Source organism: Acyrthosiphon pisum, chromosome A2 (assembly GCF_005508785.2).
Source record: "Acyrthosiphon pisum isolate AL4f chromosome A2, pea_aphid_22Mar2018_4r6ur, whole genome shotgun sequence".
In the NCBI taxonomy this organism is placed as follows: Eukaryota; Metazoa; Arthropoda; class Insecta; order Hemiptera; family Aphididae; genus Acyrthosiphon; species Acyrthosiphon pisum.
Genome location: NC_042495.1, coordinates 86,047,015 through 86,065,703, shown reverse-complemented (window position 1 = coordinate 86,065,703; position 18,689 = coordinate 86,047,015). Strand labels below are relative to the sequence as shown.

General features: G+C 29.2%; 2 protein-coding genes across 2 annotated transcripts in view; both read left to right on the top strand.

The window, feature by feature from the left end:
- Window positions 1–1,263: 1,263 nt before the first annotated feature.
- Window positions 1,264–7,259, top strand: LOC100164398 (solute carrier family 35 member F6). Its single transcript, XM_001947328.4, has 9 exons — window positions 1,264–1,843; window positions 2,061–2,207; window positions 3,963–4,110; window positions 4,174–4,324; window positions 4,791–4,961; window positions 5,057–5,167; window positions 5,892–6,053; window positions 6,127–6,281; window positions 6,407–7,259. The coding sequence occupies exons 2-9, from the start codon at window positions 2,134–2,136 to the stop codon at window positions 6,533–6,535; spliced, it is 1,101 nt and encodes a 366-aa protein (XP_001947363.2). The 5' UTR covers window positions 1,264–1,843; window positions 2,061–2,133; the 3' UTR covers window positions 6,536–7,259.
- A 7,659-nt stretch (window positions 7,260–14,918) lies between these two features.
- The window catches only part of LOC100168487 (reticulon-4-interacting protein 1 homolog, mitochondrial), a 5,087-nt gene continuing 1,316 nt past the window's right edge, over window positions 14,919–18,689 (top strand). Inside the window, exons 1-4 of the mRNA XM_001948134.5 lie at window positions 14,919–15,345; window positions 15,441–15,664; window positions 15,739–15,936; window positions 18,045–18,157. Of these exons, the coding sequence (XP_001948169.2) occupies window positions 15,000–15,345; window positions 15,441–15,664; window positions 15,739–15,936; window positions 18,045–18,157 (881 nt within the window). The 5' untranslated portion in view covers window positions 14,919–14,999. The remainder of the gene's footprint in view (window positions 15,346–15,440; window positions 15,665–15,738; window positions 15,937–18,044; window positions 18,158–18,689) is intronic.

Sequence of the window (18,689 nt, the reverse complement as noted above, 5' to 3'; positions counted from 1 at the left end):
TTGAAAATTTCTTAGGTCTATAAATAGCTCAAAAAGAGTGGCAACTTTTCGAAAATTTTATAGAATTGGCAAATATGAATATTCAATAAAAATGTCATTTACCTAATTACTACCTATATCTACAGTTATTTTTTTAGAGTTACATTAAAAAACAATTTTTTTTCTTTAACTGTTTTTACGTAAAAATATCAGTTTTTCTTAATTTTTTGGTTCTTTTTCTTGACGTTTTTTAAAATTATTTTTGACTCCCCAAAGTACCACCTAGATTTATTTTCCTATCAGAAAAGATGCTGTTGAAGAAAATCGATGCATGTTTACTCTCTTCAAAAATATATAATTTTTAAATTAATCGGTACATTCATCGCTCCCCTCAAAATCTAAGTCGTTTTATTATTTTAAAATTAAATTTATATTGTATTGAAAAAATCCGTTTTCTTAGTTTTTACTTTGTAAAAAAAGCATACAATAATTGTTTTGAATTTCTTTAGAATTTGTTTTTTATATTTTGTATTATCGGTAAGTTACATAATGACCTTCGACAAAAGTTTAATATATCATTATGTCATTATATAGATCAAAATATTTTCCAATAGCCAAAAAAAACTGGCATAACATCCGTATAGGTAGGTATCCATTATACAGATGTCATACTAATCGATACAAAAAAGTACGTACAGATATACAATATAGGAATCAATCTTAAAATATAATATGTCACTACAACCGGTGTCATTTTAAACGGTTTCTACTGTAATTAAGACAAACAGATGAAAAAATAACTAAGTATATTATATTTTAAAAAATTTGTTTGTTAATAATTTACGCGATGAGATTTATTTATAAAAATAATAATCATAATAGGTATACTTTTTAAAATATATTAATAGAATATTATAGATACCTACGTAAATTAAAAAAGTAAAAATGTGTAGGTAAATTGTTATATAATATAATATTACGTGAATATTAGCTAGCTGTGTAATAAGATTATCTTTAATCTTTTATCTATAAATAAGATTTAGAACTGGGGGGCACATTTTTAATAACAAAAATAATTATACAGGATGATTATTGATTTTTTAAACAATGAAAACAACGGTGGTAAAACTTACCACCTATTCATACAATCATACCACTAGTGTTTATGTCTTTATGATATTAATATGAAGTATTTTAATTCATGGATATTATATACATATTTAACATATTTAAACCACTTCGAGCGCTAGTGATTCTCGGCTCTCAGCTGTTCAACTGCAAGTATTTGTTCACCACACTGCTTAAAAAGTATTAAAAAATAAAAATTCCTATTAATTAAATTACTATAAATTACCCTATGGCATAGGGCCTATGCTTTAGATAGACTATTTTAAATCGTGTTTCTGAGTGAGACGGACAATTAATGATAGTTCGGGAACGTTCGATAAGAACCTAAAATATACATACTGTAAGATAATAACTATGTCCAACTTTTAATTTTTTATTCTCTCCCGCTTGGTTTGCGTGATTAGTGATTACTGATTTAGCTATTGCCCACTATCGTTTACCTGCGACAGTGTAGTGTGTACGACGACAAAGACGGTCGATTTATAAAACCTATTGTCTACTCGTGATAATAGTCAATAACTATTGAATAATAACAAACAATCAAAATATACAGTTCGCCCGCACGATCACTACTGGCTACTATTTCCATTTTCCTCTCCACAGTCTACACATTGTACTCTGTACACTGTATAGTTGTATTCGAGTACCTATTGTCCTATTGACCATTGACGAGTAAGTATATTATACATATTGTCCAGCGACGGGTGAGCTTTCCAACGGCTTTCACACACACACGGTACGTACCCAGAATTGATTGATACAATTATTAATAGGGATTAGGATATATTGTATTATTCGGACGTGCTTTTCTGGTCGGTAGATAAAAAAAAATTGTACGCAAAATGCCAAAACGTGACATTTAAGCGTTTTAATCTCGACGCACATTACTATGCCCTGTTATAGGAATGTCTTGAATTCAGTTTCATAGATGATTTTTTCTCCGTGTATCTTAGGTAAGCTCAAATTAGTTCGCCTGTTGTAAAATTACTGTTCTAACGAGTGTAATCCACATCCACAACTGCAATCATGTACTCATCATATCAACTGCTGTTGGCCATTGGAATGGTCATCACAGGATCCATTAACACGCTCAGCGTCAAGTAAGTTCAATGTTTTAACTAAGAGTACTACTTTGTACCTAGTTTAAAAAAGCTCCACTTATGACTCATAAGTGACTACAATATGTTTAAATCCTGTAGGATTCGCCTTGACAGTGCACCGTATAGATAAAAGTCAATCATTTGACATTGTGCTTGTAAGATGTAGGCTTCATGAGTTGACGACTCTGTTAATAGCTGATTAATAATTTGTTTTGGGTTGACTCTTGACCCGTTATCTAATGATAATTTTGTAAACTTTTGTTGATGGTGCACTACAACTTTCAATTAAAATTGTTCACAATTCAACTCAATCTAACTTCACAGTTTAGTTTATTTGTTTTTTTTTTGTTGATCATTAAATATTCTTGACATTATATTATATTGCTTTTTATATGACATTATGTCCGTATAATACCATAATATACTTAATGTAACATTGCAAACTATTAATCTATTTATATTCTCAGTTTGATAATAAATAAACTTTTTCATTTAACAATAATCTATGATTGTAGTAATTGTATGTTTATTTTTATACTTACCTAAGTCTAAACTAATATTACCATAAAATTAGAGTATTAATTTATTATTATCCTCCTATAAAATGTTTAGAGAAACCATCCATTCATGATACTTAGTGGTAGGTAACTGAGTTTTAATTAATAAATGTTTAAAACACTGATTTTTATAATTATGTATAGATATAATAGGAATGATATGTAATACTATACTAGTATACTATACTGTTTCTAACTCATCAAGTTTATTTATATGGAAACTTTTACATAATTATGAACCATACATGCATGTCACTCAACTAGTTAACCTTGAGCTAATGGTACAAGATTTACATGTAACATGTTCTATTTAAACAATTCTACAACAAAACAACACATTATCCAATACGCTTATAAAAGTTAATAATGAACTATATAATAAAAAAAAAATTTGAGATATATACCAGTAAAAATTAAAGTTCTTAGATTCATTAATATTCACTAATATTAAGAATTACTAAACTAAAATTAATTACAAAGTATAAACTATACAATAAATTATAGTATAGTACCCAATATATTTTACCCACCAAATTACAAACACTGATTACTATAATTGTGTACATATACTCCGGCCCACGAGAGAGTATTACCGTCGCCTGACAAAAACTCGTCCGATTCCGCGCATTCCTCACTACTCGACATTGCCAATAGCTGTTCGGCAACGGTCGGCTGCGCACAACGCTATACGGTGTATAGCGATCGTGGGAATAGTGGGGGAAATGGGGCCTTGGAACGGTCTCCGCCGTCAGTCTGCTTGCGCAAAACGGTAATACTCTCTCGTAACTGGAGTGTAGAATGAGAATTAATTTTTTTATTATTGTTTAAACAAATATTTACTTTTTTATTATTTCCAACCTTTCATTAAAAACATTAATAGTTTATATTATTAACTATTAAGTTGAACTTATTAATGTTTAAATTTAAGAACTGTAAACAATATGTATTAAGCCATTTAGACATGTATTTAATAACTACAGTGCTATGCCTAGAGCATTGTTAGATTTATAAGTTTATCCAATACATGTGCTCTTGAGATGTTTCCAAAGATTACTCCCTTTTTATATTAGTAAACTACATTAGTACATTTCCAACCTGAAATTCACACTTCTCAAAGTCACAGGTGGTCATTTCTCAAATATGTCCTCGCAATATTGAATATATTGTATTATATTATATTATGTAATTATTGGTTTAGATGGGCTGATAATCTTAAAGCTAAAGGTTCAGACGGCAAGGAGCGTTCTTTTGACCATCCATTTTTTCAATCATTAACCATGTTTTTTGGAGAATTTTTGTGCTTGTTGTTCTTTAAATTAGCATATAGATATCACGTAAAAAGACAAGTAAGTTTTTTCACACATGAAATCACTGAATTTTAAATAATTTAAATTACATTTTTGTTACAGTATCCGATTGAAGATAGTCCTATAGTTAAAGGCAACCAGCAATTTAATCCATTTTTGTTCTTTGTTCCGGCAATGTTTGATTTGGTTGCTACTACACTCATGTACATTGGTCTCACAATGACTTTTGCATCTAGTTTTCAAATGCTAAGAGGTATTTTTGTAATCAGCTTATTTACACCATTAAGCTTGTTGATATTATAATAATATTAAGGTGACGCTACCCCTGCATGTGTTGCCTCTTATCTTATACATGCGGAACCTAGGCCATCTTCGTAACAGATTTTTATTTCGGTATATTTATGGTTAATGTTAGAACAAATTTTATGTTTGTAGAGGACAATATAAATTGTGTAAAAGCAGAGTTTTCAAATGCACTAAATAATTTTCAAATAAATGTATGCAAAAAAGCTCTGCTCAGATATAATTTATACTCCCCTCTACTAATTCAACAACATGTATGTACATTTTCTCATATATATTAAATATAAATAGATTGTAGTAAAAATATGGTATCTAAATTGTTATTTTACGCATGTGTAAGACAGATAATATGTATAAATATAGCATCCTCTTAATAGATTTCTACTTATTTAATACATTATTAATTTTTCATTAAGGTGCTGTAATAATCTTTACTGCTATATTTTCAAAAATGTTTGTGCATCGACAAGTATCTGTTCGCCATTGGTTGGGCATATTTACAATAATTATTGGATTGGCCACAGTTGGTATATCAGATTTGTTGTCAACTGATTCAAACTCAAAATCTACTAATGACATCATTCTTGGTAATAAATAATAAACAATTCATAATAACATATTTATGCTGTTTGAGAAATATGACATGTTAATATCAAAGTACATATTTATTATTAATTTTTAGGTGACTCGTTGATCTTATTTGCTCAGATAATAACAGCTGCTCAAATGGTTTACGAAGAGAAATATGTTGTTTCAAATGATATTCCACCATTACAAGCTGTTGGTTGGGAAGGTATTAATATTTTATAATATAATCACATAATAGAATGATGCCTTATTTTAATTTTTAATACATTAATAGTTATCCTAATCTATTTCTTTCATATATTATGTACATAATAAACATATGCTCAGATCAATATTAAATTATTGAGCGGTGCTTAATTAAGTACGTGTTATAAACATGAAAATTACATTTTCGAAAGCATTTTATAATGGTCCTGGGCTTTGTAACCACTTCAGAGGTAAACTGAGACCCATAGTAACAAATTATAATTTATTGAAAGTTAAAACCTAAAATAAATCATTTTATGGGAAATGTATACTTTTATGTGAAATATCAATCTGGGGTCCTTCAAGAATTTTATGGGAGTTACTTGTACTTCTGGCTCGTCCCTTAGACATAATCACTAATACCTCAGTAGTAAGTCACGTGACCAGGTCCGGCGAGTTACCAAGTTGAACTGGGCGGGCTGGGTAAAATTTGGGCTGGCTTAGTAATAAACCAACAATATTTGAATACCCCGGACTTTGATCAATGAAATAGGAATAATAATAAATAATATTATGTCCTATTGAAAAATGGGCTGTTGACATTTATAGGATTGGTTAAAATCCTAAAACTCGGTGGAACATGGTAGATTAGTCCACCTCTACTACATCTTCTACGTAGTTTTATTGCATTAAATTATGATTGAAGTATGATATATTTATATGTATATTCTTTTTTTTTCAAGGTCTATTTGGATTCCTGATGATGGGTTTGCTTTTAGTACCATTTTATTATATCAATGTTGGTCCTCCACTTGACGGTAATAACTCTCGTGGAGTCATTGAAGATTTTCCAGAAGCTATTACTCAAATAATGAACAACAAATGGATTCTGGTTGCATTAATTGGTAAATGTTAATGGATAGTATACTAATGGAATGTGATATTTGTATCATTACTGTAATGTGTTTTTACCTCCAGGAAACATAATAAGTATTGCTTATTTCAACTTTTCTGGTATAAGTGTTGCTAAGGAAATATCTGCAACTACTAGGATGGTATTGGATTCCGTTCGAACATTCTTCATTTGGACTTTTTCATTGGCAGTTGGCTGGCAAACATTCAATCCACTTCAGGTAATATTTTGTTATTTTAACCATTGTTGTATCATATTAAAAATGTTTAAGTTATAATTCATATTTGATAAATAATTTAAATAAAACAGATAAATATTTATTTATATTAAATTATATCTTTACAGCCTGTTGGTTTCCTGCTGTTGCTTATCGGCATGTGTATTTACAATAACTTATTGAAAGCTGTGCCCAGAAGATTGAGAACTGTCGTACACTATCCTACAGATGAACCTATTATTGGAGGAGAACCGTAAGAAAATTTGTACATCTGTGAATGTTCATACATGACTACTTTCTATAAGTAATATTAAATTAAGGAGCTAATAGATGAACTGAATATTAATGCACTTATAGTATGTTTTTATATTAGAATAATATAATATAAATAATTCAATTTAATTATTCATACAATACTCGTTACATTGAATAGAATATTACTAAACCAAAATATAATATGATATATATTTGTCAGTATATTTTATATTCAATTTTTTTTTTAAAATTATATATTGTATAAATTAGAACTAAAAATTTTAGTTGAATTAGAACTGCTTTAGTGAACACCAATATAGATTAGAACAATTACAATTTGTGATTTAGCATAACTGACATATGTTAATGTAATTTAATCATGGGAAACAATATATCAAGTAAAAGTGTTTTAAAAATATTATACACAAACAATATTATAGTTCCTTATTATTATTTTTATTATATATTTTTATTTTTTTTTAGAATATTATTGATTTATAACTAAATTATTATTGCTCATAGATCTTTCATTTGGTGATTATGGCACCAACAAGTAACAATACTTGTAATATATTCGGTAATGTTGTTCAAGTTATTTGTTATAGTAATTTTATTGAGCTTTAAAATATATATTTTTATTATGTTTAATTTTAATGATAAAATGGTTAAATGTTATTAATTATTAAATAAAATTCAAGAAATATAGTGCCAGACTTTAAAATAATATTAACATGTTTATTTTATTTTCTTCTATAATTGTGTAGTAACAATTAAATAACTTCCACAATGTCATTACCTATTGTAAACCACTTTTTTAATGAACATTATGATCATTATGCCACAGTGCGCCGAAATCCTAGATACCTACGTAATTATTGTTAATGGCTAATGAGTTATGACAAATATCTAAAATTACAAAATAAGAGTATTATTAAAATCAAACATTAGTTAACAATTAGTTTACTTCTCAAAAAGTTTAAACATACAGTGGCGTAACTGGATAAAAATCTAGGGGGGGGGGGGGGGGGGCAATAAAATTAACCTCCCGTTTGGCCGTTCCTGTAGTCATAATCACAATTTCAAGATTATAATATTAAACAACAAGAGAAACCTAAAAAAATATAAACTTTTATTAAGTAATTTGAGGAAAAAAATATTTTAATATTATTATATTATGTTAACAGTCTTGTTAAGAATACTTTTTAAATGTGGATTATTTGAGGGTGCAAAATAATACTTTTGCCCCCACAAACATGTCTAGGGGGGAAAGTCCCCCCCCATGATTAATTATGCCACTGTATAATGTATATATACTATTATTATAAAGTGGTAAGATTGTGAGGTTGTAGAGGGTAATCTCTGAAACTTCTGAACCGATTTTGAAAATTATTTTACCAATAGAAAACCACTTTATCTTTGAATAATATATGCTAATTTAAAAAGGGTAAATTAAACCCGGGGGGGGGGGGGTTGCTCTAACAGGGATTTTGAGATTTACGATGGAAATGTTTTATAAATGGTTGCTATTGACGAGATCAGCCTAACCTAACAAGCATGCATCAAATTGAAGTGTTTTAATAGTTGTAATTTTTTACGGACAACAAAGTGCGCATGATCAGCTAGTATATATATATTTATATTTGTGAAATAAAATACATAAATTAATTAACTACTGATACCCACTATAACGAAGAAAAAAAACGGCACTATACGTCTATACTAGGTATTACAACCTTAACTTTTAGAACTTAATTTTTTACTTTTGGTTGCTACGATTCACCATAATCAATAGGTAGGTGATTGATGTTTTTAAAATTTTAATTTATTTAAGGTAATGTTAATTTGTTGTTATTTATATTGTACTTTAAATCATAAATCATAGGTAAAATCTATATTATAAATGTGATAGATCGATGGATTATTTCACTTAGGCGTATAATAATTTAACAAATAATTAATTTCTTAGTAAGTAGGTAACTTATAGCAGATCTATTTATAACTATAGGTATTTATTATTTGGTTGATCTTGACGCAACCCATCTTAATAATAATTGTTTTAGAACATTGGCAACAGCCATATTTTTTTTACAAATTTAAAATTTTTTATAATGTATATCTGACTGTATCCTTATTATTTTTTAACTTTTTAACCAATGATTAGGGGGATGTGGATACAAAGCTCCGTCCAGTCACTTTTAAAAAAAAAAAATTTTGAGAGGCTTCAATGTACCCATTTTCCACAAATGTTTGGGCTAGTTGCACCACTAAATATGATATAGTATATCATATTATGGTCTCAACAAAATATTTTGAATTACCAATCAAATTTAATCTAAAAATGTATATAATGTATAAATATACACTAAAAATTAACAAAATTATAGTGAAAGGCTCAAAAAACTACAAATACAAGTTTATGTTTTCAATTATCTGATGTATGAAACGGATTTTGTACTAAATAATTGCCGGATACTTCCCTAAAAATAATGCATTTTAAATTAAAATCAGCTTGCCCTAGTTAGAACTAAGAAGTATTTAAAGTTAAAAGCTTAGTTGAGCAGAGTTCTGATCATGTTGCTCCACTACGATCTACCAAGGTGCTCTAAATAGATGTCGTTAAATATAATATACCATAATTGGTGGATTATTTTTACCACCCCTGGTGAAATAATATGACATCCGCTCTGCCCGTCTCTGTGACCCTGTTTAGAAACATAAAACCATTGATTATAAATACGTCGTCCATAAGAAACTTATGGGCGACAATAGCGCTTCATAACGGCCACATCCATTTTTCGTCAATATTTCGCGTCGCGTAAATACTAATTACGGGCCAGTGAGCGATCTATAGTATTTCTAATCAATAATAAAACTAATTAAGAAACCTGCAATTACAATATTAAACTATAGTTACGTCTACAATATTTGTGTAGTTTACCAGGCTACCAAGGCACCCACCGAGCTATTTCGAATAAATTACATAAAATATTAAAATCTATAAAAAGGAAGGTTGCTTTATGCTCCTTTATATATATATATATATATATATATATATATTAAATTCAAATTTTGACGCCATTTGGATTTTGTATGATATTAATTCAATGGACCCAGACACCCAGTACCCACTCACCAAATATAAGTGGTGCAAATGCACCACCTTAAGTACGTGTTCGGCACTTCGGCGTCACTATATAGTATATACTATAGTACTGTATAGGTTCAATATTGCTGCAATTTTAGGAAGGAACTTTAATCTTTATACTTATACAGTCATACATGACCTATTGGCTATTCGAAAATTAATAAATAAATATACAAGTATTAATCATAAATCATAATATAGATTTAATAACTAGATGATATCGTATTATGCGTTGATTTTATGAGTATAATCTATGTAATTAATTATGCTCAGAAATTGGCTGAATGAAATAAGCGTATATAAATTAAATATTGACTCATATTATTTTATTTATAGTAAACGTAGCCTATATAGTGCAAAATCGTATATAAGTGGCTATAGTGCTCTCTTAAGCTTATAACAACGATCGACACAGTATAGACATCTGATGAAAAAAATGTATACAAACATGAAATATTGACAAATAAAATCAAAGTAAAAAATTGGACATTTGAATGGTATTTGCCCAACAAGCTTCCTAAATATTACCTATTCAATGAACCCGTTGAGAATTAAAATCTCTGGACTCTACAGAAACAATTGGTTTTTTTGCGTCGTCTCAAAATTAATTAGTGTACATGTAAACGTAAAGACATTTACATCTTGACATATTTTGAGGGGGCTGGGAGAAACGATATGAAATAGTTTTATAAATTAGTATATTATTATTTTTAATAGTTTCAACATAATCTAAGCTAACCAACCAACCACTGAACCACATAATATCACTCATAATATTATAAATGGGATAATCTGACGTTTAAGCTGTAACACACATAATCATATTACCGCAACCGAATGTTAACTCTTTGAACATTTGCTGCATTTTAAAATGTGTATAATTTATAAATAATATTATAACTAGCAACTGCCAAATGCTCAAAACAATAATTGTAGGTCAGTGACATTGAGATTAATGGTCGAATAAATAATAATTTAATCTTTATTAAAATAGGTACTCATTTCACTATTTTCGTGTCTTACCTAAATCATCATCAATTCCGAAAATGCAATAAATAAACGCATGTGACCTTTTATGTTAACTATCATGCAAAGAGTTTAAGAGGCTATACGTAAAACGAAAATGAATTTTTTCTAAAAATGTTATTACAATAATAAAATAATCGAACTTCCTCATTTACCAATACTTAAATTACTGGGTACTTATATTTACATATAAATATAATTTTATAGTTAACATTAATTTAACCGATTAGATCTATAACCGATATTGGAAATTAGGAACACTATACCGATTTGCGTCAAATTTATAATATTTTAAGGATAAAAATATTAAATTTGATTCTTTGGCCGGTTCAAAGGAATATTATTGTCTATTACTGTAATTACAGAGTATATTATACTTATGTCTGCTGCTCATGTAAAAATAGATTGATATTTATGTTTATGTAAACAAAAAAAAATTGATTGGCCATCCACTTAAATGCGAACACATTAAGTATTTACCTACGTTGTAATCAATCTATAGTCATTACTCATTACCGATATTTCCGACTCGGGAAAAAATGATCAATTGTTACATTTTTTGCGAAATCGTCTTATTCATCATAATGGCGTTATAAAATACGATTTAACAAAAATAATTGTAGCCTGTAGGTTGTAGGTACCTATTTTTCGTAGGCAATGTGGCGCATAGACGACATTATTTTTAAGTGAAGCAAAACATTATTTTAACCATATACATAATATTAACTAATAGTTAATATGTATATGATTTTAACCCCCTTATAAAATAAGTTAAATTTTATATTTATTATTTACATATGATCAAATTATTAAATAAGTCTTATTGGGGTAGTTTATTACCTACTTCACTTAATATACAGTTATACGTCCAATAAATTATTTTTTTAAACATCATAATAGAAGAAAGAAAGTAAGAGACTAATGATACTGGTCCTCTCCACACGATGAATATTTAATCTCATAATACTATAATATAATATAGATTAAAGGTAGGTACTCTGTTCCACGAGAAAATAATCAGTATTCAGTCCGCTGGGCGCTGACCAATGTTCCCCGAGAATTTGGAAAAAAAGGGAATCGGTACGTCACGAGTAGGAAATGTCCAGTCTCAGGTGACGTCCATAGTTTAGGATTCTTAGAGAGGGAATTGGGGCCCGGTACTCCCACGTCACCGAAGCCGTCAGACGTGGTACGCAAAATCCGATTATTCTCTCGTGTAACAGAGTATCGAAATCATGAATCATGATAATATAATGATTAATGAACAAATAAATATACTATACTTTTTACGGCTACCAGTTTTCGATGGGCCTCAGCAACACCCGTTTAACAGGTCCCCACCGGCCACCACCCAGGCAATTATCTGTATACCTGCTGTGTAGTATTGTCGCGCCCCTGCCCACAAGGCAGAATGCTAGACAATAACAATAAAACGTAAGACTTTTTAGGGGGAGCTCACCCGCATGCGTCTTCTCTGTCTTACAAACACATTACTTACCAAATTTTACGATCAGCAGATCACGTTTAGCTCTGTTAGTTTAAAAATTAGAGTGAATCCGCTTCTTGTAAAATTTAAAGATAAGATTATTATCTAGTGAACCTCATAGGTTTTAATTTTTAGATTTTAATTTTAAAGTAATTTATGAGTAGGTATTTTAAAATACAAAAACAATTTACAATTTTGAAATACTTATAACTTGCTTTAAATTAAAATATAAAAAAACCCTTAGAGGTTCACTAGATAATCTTACATTTAAATATTTTAAGAAGTCAATTTATTCACTCTAGTTTTTAACTAACAGACCTAAACGTAATCTGCGGAGCGTAAATTTTGCTAATTAATGTTATGCGTTTGTAATACATAGAGAACGTATATGCGGGTATAGTGCTCTCTTAATTCAACTTTAAATTACTTTTTACGCAGTATAAAATTGGAAGCACGTAGCCAGAATTTTTTTGTGGTGGGAGGAGGTGATCTAAAAATAATTGTTCATCCTCTTCACTAAAAAATACAAAACCTTTTATTTTTTAAGAACCTGACAAATTAAAACCTTCAAAATACAAATGTATTCTAATTAGCTTTAATGTCGATACCTACCTGATATACATTTTGCATCCAAAATATACATTATTTCAATGTTTTGTTTCTAAATTTACCCATTTTTCACACCCCAATTAAAGTTTGGATATGACCACTTTATCAGATACACTATTTTCTTAAAATATGTTTATAGATTCTCAAGTTTAGGAATAGGTATATTTGTTCAGAGAAAATGTTGCAATAAAATTTCAATATACAACAAGACAACATTGTTTTGATTAAAACGGTTTTTCAAATTTTAAATGAGACTATTTGTGTGTTATTTTTATTTACTTACTAGTTACTTACAAGTAACAACACAAATATTTGATCAAATCTAATCGATAAATATTATTTTTGTTGTTATTGATTGTTTATACTTTATTGATGTTTGAAAGTTTCCAAATATTTGTATGTCACTTTTTTTCAATCGATACACAATTGTGGTTATCGAACGATTGAGAATGTTATTATACCTTTTTAGCCAAGTTTTTACTCAAAACTAACAAAGAACTTATCACTGACCTCAAAAAAAAATACGTTTGAGAACGAATTTACGTACGATGTTACGAGATAATTTATTTGGCTACCTATTGAAAGATTCAGTAATATACCTTATCATAAAATAAAAATTCTTGAAAAAAAGTCTTAAATTAATAATTATAATCTTATACATAATATATATGGGCACCTAAATACCTAATAATATCAAATATGTAATATACTAATATATATAAATAAAACACGTAAAATAATATGTAGAACTTATTAAAATATGTAATATAGGTACACTACACAGATAATATGCTCTATGCTCAAATCCATTTTTCCCTTTAATAACACTTTTTTTCAAATTCTAATTTTTAGAATTTTTAAGTATACCTGAAGACCATATTTTCAAATTCCTGATAATTTTGTACTACTCAAGGATATCGCCACTGCAGAACACAAATATGGTTTTCAAACGAAAATCCCCTTTTTACTGTAAATTATTTAGTGAGCGATTCTCATGGAAATGTTGATGTATCTAAATCAAATTTTTAATTAGTAGTTTCTGAGTTTTTAAAATGTTCATACTAAGCCACTAAATATAGTTTTACAAAAATATAAGCTATATGTAATATTAGATATTATGACGTAGTATTTAATATACCTACTTAAATTATTTATATTAATAGATCGTTAGTAATTAGTACCTAATTACCAACATTTTCAAATCGTCTAAGCCCCCAAATCTACTCAACCTATTACTTATAGGCCATAAGGGCATAGTCATATTATCATTAGCACCTTGACTCTGTTCTGTCGTAGCTATTTTCTTCCTTATGTTTTTGGTTTTTAACACATTTTTATATACGTCCACAGATATCTGTGTATTTTTTTTTTATAGGTACCTATACGTCCGTCGTCCGTGGTCCATGGTTTTTAATAATGCAATGACTTAAAATGATAATGTGTACAAAATATGTATTATGTATAGTTACTATAAGGACGTAAGGTATAGTTACTATAAGGACGTAAGCCCGCTTAATAGTGTTAGATTTAGCCATCAGGGTGGTCCAATCCGTGCCCTCCACTCTTTTTTTTTTTTTTGCACCCCTTAGGAGGACATATTATGTACCTAGTAAATATAGTTAATATAAATAATCATTAAAAGTTAAAACGTATTTAATATTTCTGAATATGCCTATTCACCCATTTCGGACTTTCTGTATAGGTACTTTTATAGCACAGATAATCTCTGGTTATAACTTATAGGGTATGGCGCCACTGCGTCCGTAGATATGGTAGGTACCTAATAATAAATTATAATATTATAATATTTACTAAGAAAGTAGGTACCTATAGAATAAGTAATAAGTAACTATAATAACACTTTTACAAGCATCGAGTAATACTGTATTATATTAATTGCTTCGACAGCGATTAATGATTACGCAATGGACAAAAACGCAATAAATTATAATAGGAATAAGTTAATTATTATTAGGTGACTTTAATTGCTAAAATTAAAGCATGCAAGAGTATAATATTATAGTGGGAAATAATGACAATAATCATAATAATAATAATAATAAATTATTATTATCATTTTCGCGATAATATTGGCACCCGGTGTGATAACCGACTGATAACGGCCGGAGGGGGCACCATCAGCACGAAATACGAATCCAGTGGAAATTGAAGAACAATAATAATAATATAATATATTATTATGTCTAAATCAAACACAATATTCAGAATAGTCTTTCGTTCATTTCCGATTTCACCTTCGAAGAACACGTTCGTGTCTCGGACAATTCAACGACGCACGTTAACAACCATCGCCAACGACATGACAGTCGACATGACAGCGACAGATCACGAGACGGAGACGGAAACGACACCGACCCAGACTACTTGGTCGTCGAAAATGATTGCATGGCAAGCTCACTCGTACAGCACCATCGATGATCTGGTGCTGACCAGCAACGCTCGGTCGCCGACCATGGTGGCTGCCCATGAAGTGTTGGTGCGTGTCAAAGCTTCATCTGTCAACCCGCTTGACGTTCTCATGGCTGGTGAGTGGTGACTGGTGTGAAAAGAGAAGCCCAAAAGTGTGTGATGTACTCGTTACACTATAATATAATAATTTTCCCCGTTTCACGATTTTCAGAGGGCTTCGGTCAAGTACTGTTGGGCACCATCCGGCAAGCACAGCAAATGTCCTTGCACAAACCTGTTGAGTTCCCACTGACATTGGGACGTGATTTTTGTGGAGAAATCATAGCCAAAGGGGTGAAAGTCAAGAGCTTTGATGTCGGCGACGTGGTCATGGGTGTAGTGCCTCCTTTCCATCAAGGTTGTCATTCGGAATTTGTTGCCGTTCCTGAAGGTCTGGTACGGTACAAACTACACGTAGATTTTTAACAACATAATATGTCCAGTGTAGTAAAATTAACAATGTCTTTTAGGTAGCTAAGAAACCAGATCACTTGACAATTGAAGAAGCGGCAGGATTATTATACACAGGCATGACTGCATGGTCTGCTTTGAAATTGGTCGGTGGCTTATATATTTGGAAAGCTACTAACAAAAACGTACTAGTCATTGGTGGATCTGGAGGTGTTGGTAATTGTGCCATACAATTATTAAAGCATTGGGGTGCTAAGGTACTTAGATAATAGTCTCAATTTTTATTTAATTCAATAAGTGTTGAACACAACTAACATAAATTAAACATACAAATTATCATTCATTTTTTACTTAAACAAGAATTGTACTAAATAATCAGGACTGTCCTTAGGGCAGGGTGAGCGGGGCCCACGCCCTGGGCCCCACACCTTCACCAGTTGGACAGGCCCTGCTTTTTTAGATACAATAAAAAAGCCAAGTTAATGAGAAAAAAAAATTATCATTTATATATTTTTATACCTTCAATTATTGTAATTTTTACTACCTATACGGCTATACTTACTTATATTAATTGACGTCAGTCGTCAAATAAATGTATTGCATTTTAAACGAGTTAATATGATAAAAATTCAATTTTCAAAGTTGAAAATTATAAAAATCTTCAAAGCGTTCTGTCCCAAAAACAAAAACACCAACTTAGCTATAATATTTATAGAAAAAAAATGCTGACTAACCAAAATTTATATTTATATTTTAATTTTTAATGACACATTTGCTAATTTAAGACGCAGGAAGGTTAATTTATAATAAGTATATTAGATTTTGAGCGGAGCGAAACAATTTATTGAAATTACAATGATGTGTGTTTTTTTTCTGTTTTTTAAGGCGCATTTCAGGTAGTAAAAGTGCTCGGATTTTCGAGATCAGCATTTGTACTGATAGAAAAGTGAAACTTGTTGGTATTTTTTGGAAGTCATAATTAAAAATGTTAAGTAGTTTTAGAAAGCGTTGCGAAAAACAAAAAAATAGGTGACTTTTATTCAACACCAATTTTTGAAAAAATCAATTTTATTTTTTTGGTGTATCTTAAAAATGAATAACTGTAGAACCTTGAAATTTCCAACAAATATTTATATTAGAATTTTCCATAAAACAATTTCTCAATATTTTGACTATTTTTGAGGTAGTTTAGCCTTGAGCCCTTGAGACATTTTTGCATTTTTCTGAATTTTTTTAAAATTATCCTCGATAAAATCTTTTTCATTTAGTAAAAAATCTTGAAAATGACGTAATGATAGATTCCTTATAATTTTCATTAATGGAAGTTTAAAAATACATAGGCTTAATTATTTGTTATATGCTTATAAAGTTCAAATTTCGACAAAATTCATAAAAGTTTTTCTTTTCATAGCTATAAAAGAAATTTTAATAGAAGGTTTCCAACAAGTTTTTGTACCTCTATCAAACTAAAAAAATTCCCGGAAAGTCACGTTTTCGATCTTTGTTAATTTTTTTTTAACTACTAAATTTGATTATTTATACAAGTGTGCTAAGGTGATACAATGTCTCCTCCACTCAGAATATTTTTTCGTTTGCAATAATTTATTAATGTAATTTAAATATAACACATCCATTACAACGACATGCTTGACACCCACTGTACAGCAGAGTGGTACCCACTTGTCCACCTTTTTTTGTATTGTATTAGGTGCCTACTATATTTATCATTATTATTATATTAATGACATTTTAGGCCTCGCAAATTTACTCTGCCCTGGGCCCCGCAAATCATCAGGATGGCCTTGTAGATAATAATAATATAATATAATAGTATTGATGTATAAAGTCTTGATTACTGATTATCCTTTTTTTTTGTTTATAAGGCTAACTAGCTAAGTTAAAAACTTTAATTGACAATGATGTATTAAGCTTTTTGAAGAATTTGTTTAGATTAAAAAGAATAGAAAACTTCATAATATATCTGTTATTAAAAGATATAAATAAATTTGAAATAAAATATCATACGTATATGATTTTCACAAGTTAAAATCAATTACTATTCAGTATATTTTTAATTTATTAATATAAAATGATTTATAAATATTAAATAACAGTAACAATTATATAGTTAAATAACTAAAAATTATGTCATGTACAATTAAGAACATATCAATGAAATGTCGTTATTAAACTTACAAAACTATGTACAACATAGTTCTTAACAACATTTTTAACTCAAATTAAATTTTCAAAATAATTTAATATATAATCTTGAATTTTGATTCCCTTCCTCATTTCAAAATATATTATGTATATTTTTTTTAATCAGACAAGGTTTTTATTTTACTGATTAATTTGTATTTAGGTTACTACTACATGTGATTCAACAGCTATAAATTTAGTGAAAGGTCTTGGACCTGATAATGTTATAGATTACACAGCTAAAGATGCACGACAACAGTTGGAAGAACATGGAAAGTATGCAAACATTATATTTATAAATATTAGTTACAATTATGTTGTATTTCAACAATATAAAAAAAATGTATTAAAAACATTTAATAACAGTGTTTCAAATATATTTTTTGTTACATTAATTTATATTTGATCATTCTTAAATTGAATAGTAACTGGATAGTCAGGGCCGGATTGGTTAAGCGAGCTACCGAGAAAATCTCGGTAGGCTGCTTAAAGTTTGAGTGTGAGTGAAAATAAATTCATGTTTAAAATATTATATATATATATAATTTACCTATAAGCTTATAATAATTATAGACGTAATTTTGGTCCACCGAATATGTAAATGGGCCGCATAAAAGTAAAAATCTCGATGACTCAATACATACCAATCCGGCCCTGTAGATACTAGATAGTACTAAAAGCTTTAAGAGCACGCCTCACGGATATTTGTTGTCTTTGTCTTGCAAGTGCGTAACATACTTAAACGCTCAGCAGATTGTGTTATACTCAATTAGTTTAAAAATTAGAGTGAATCAACCTATTATGAAAC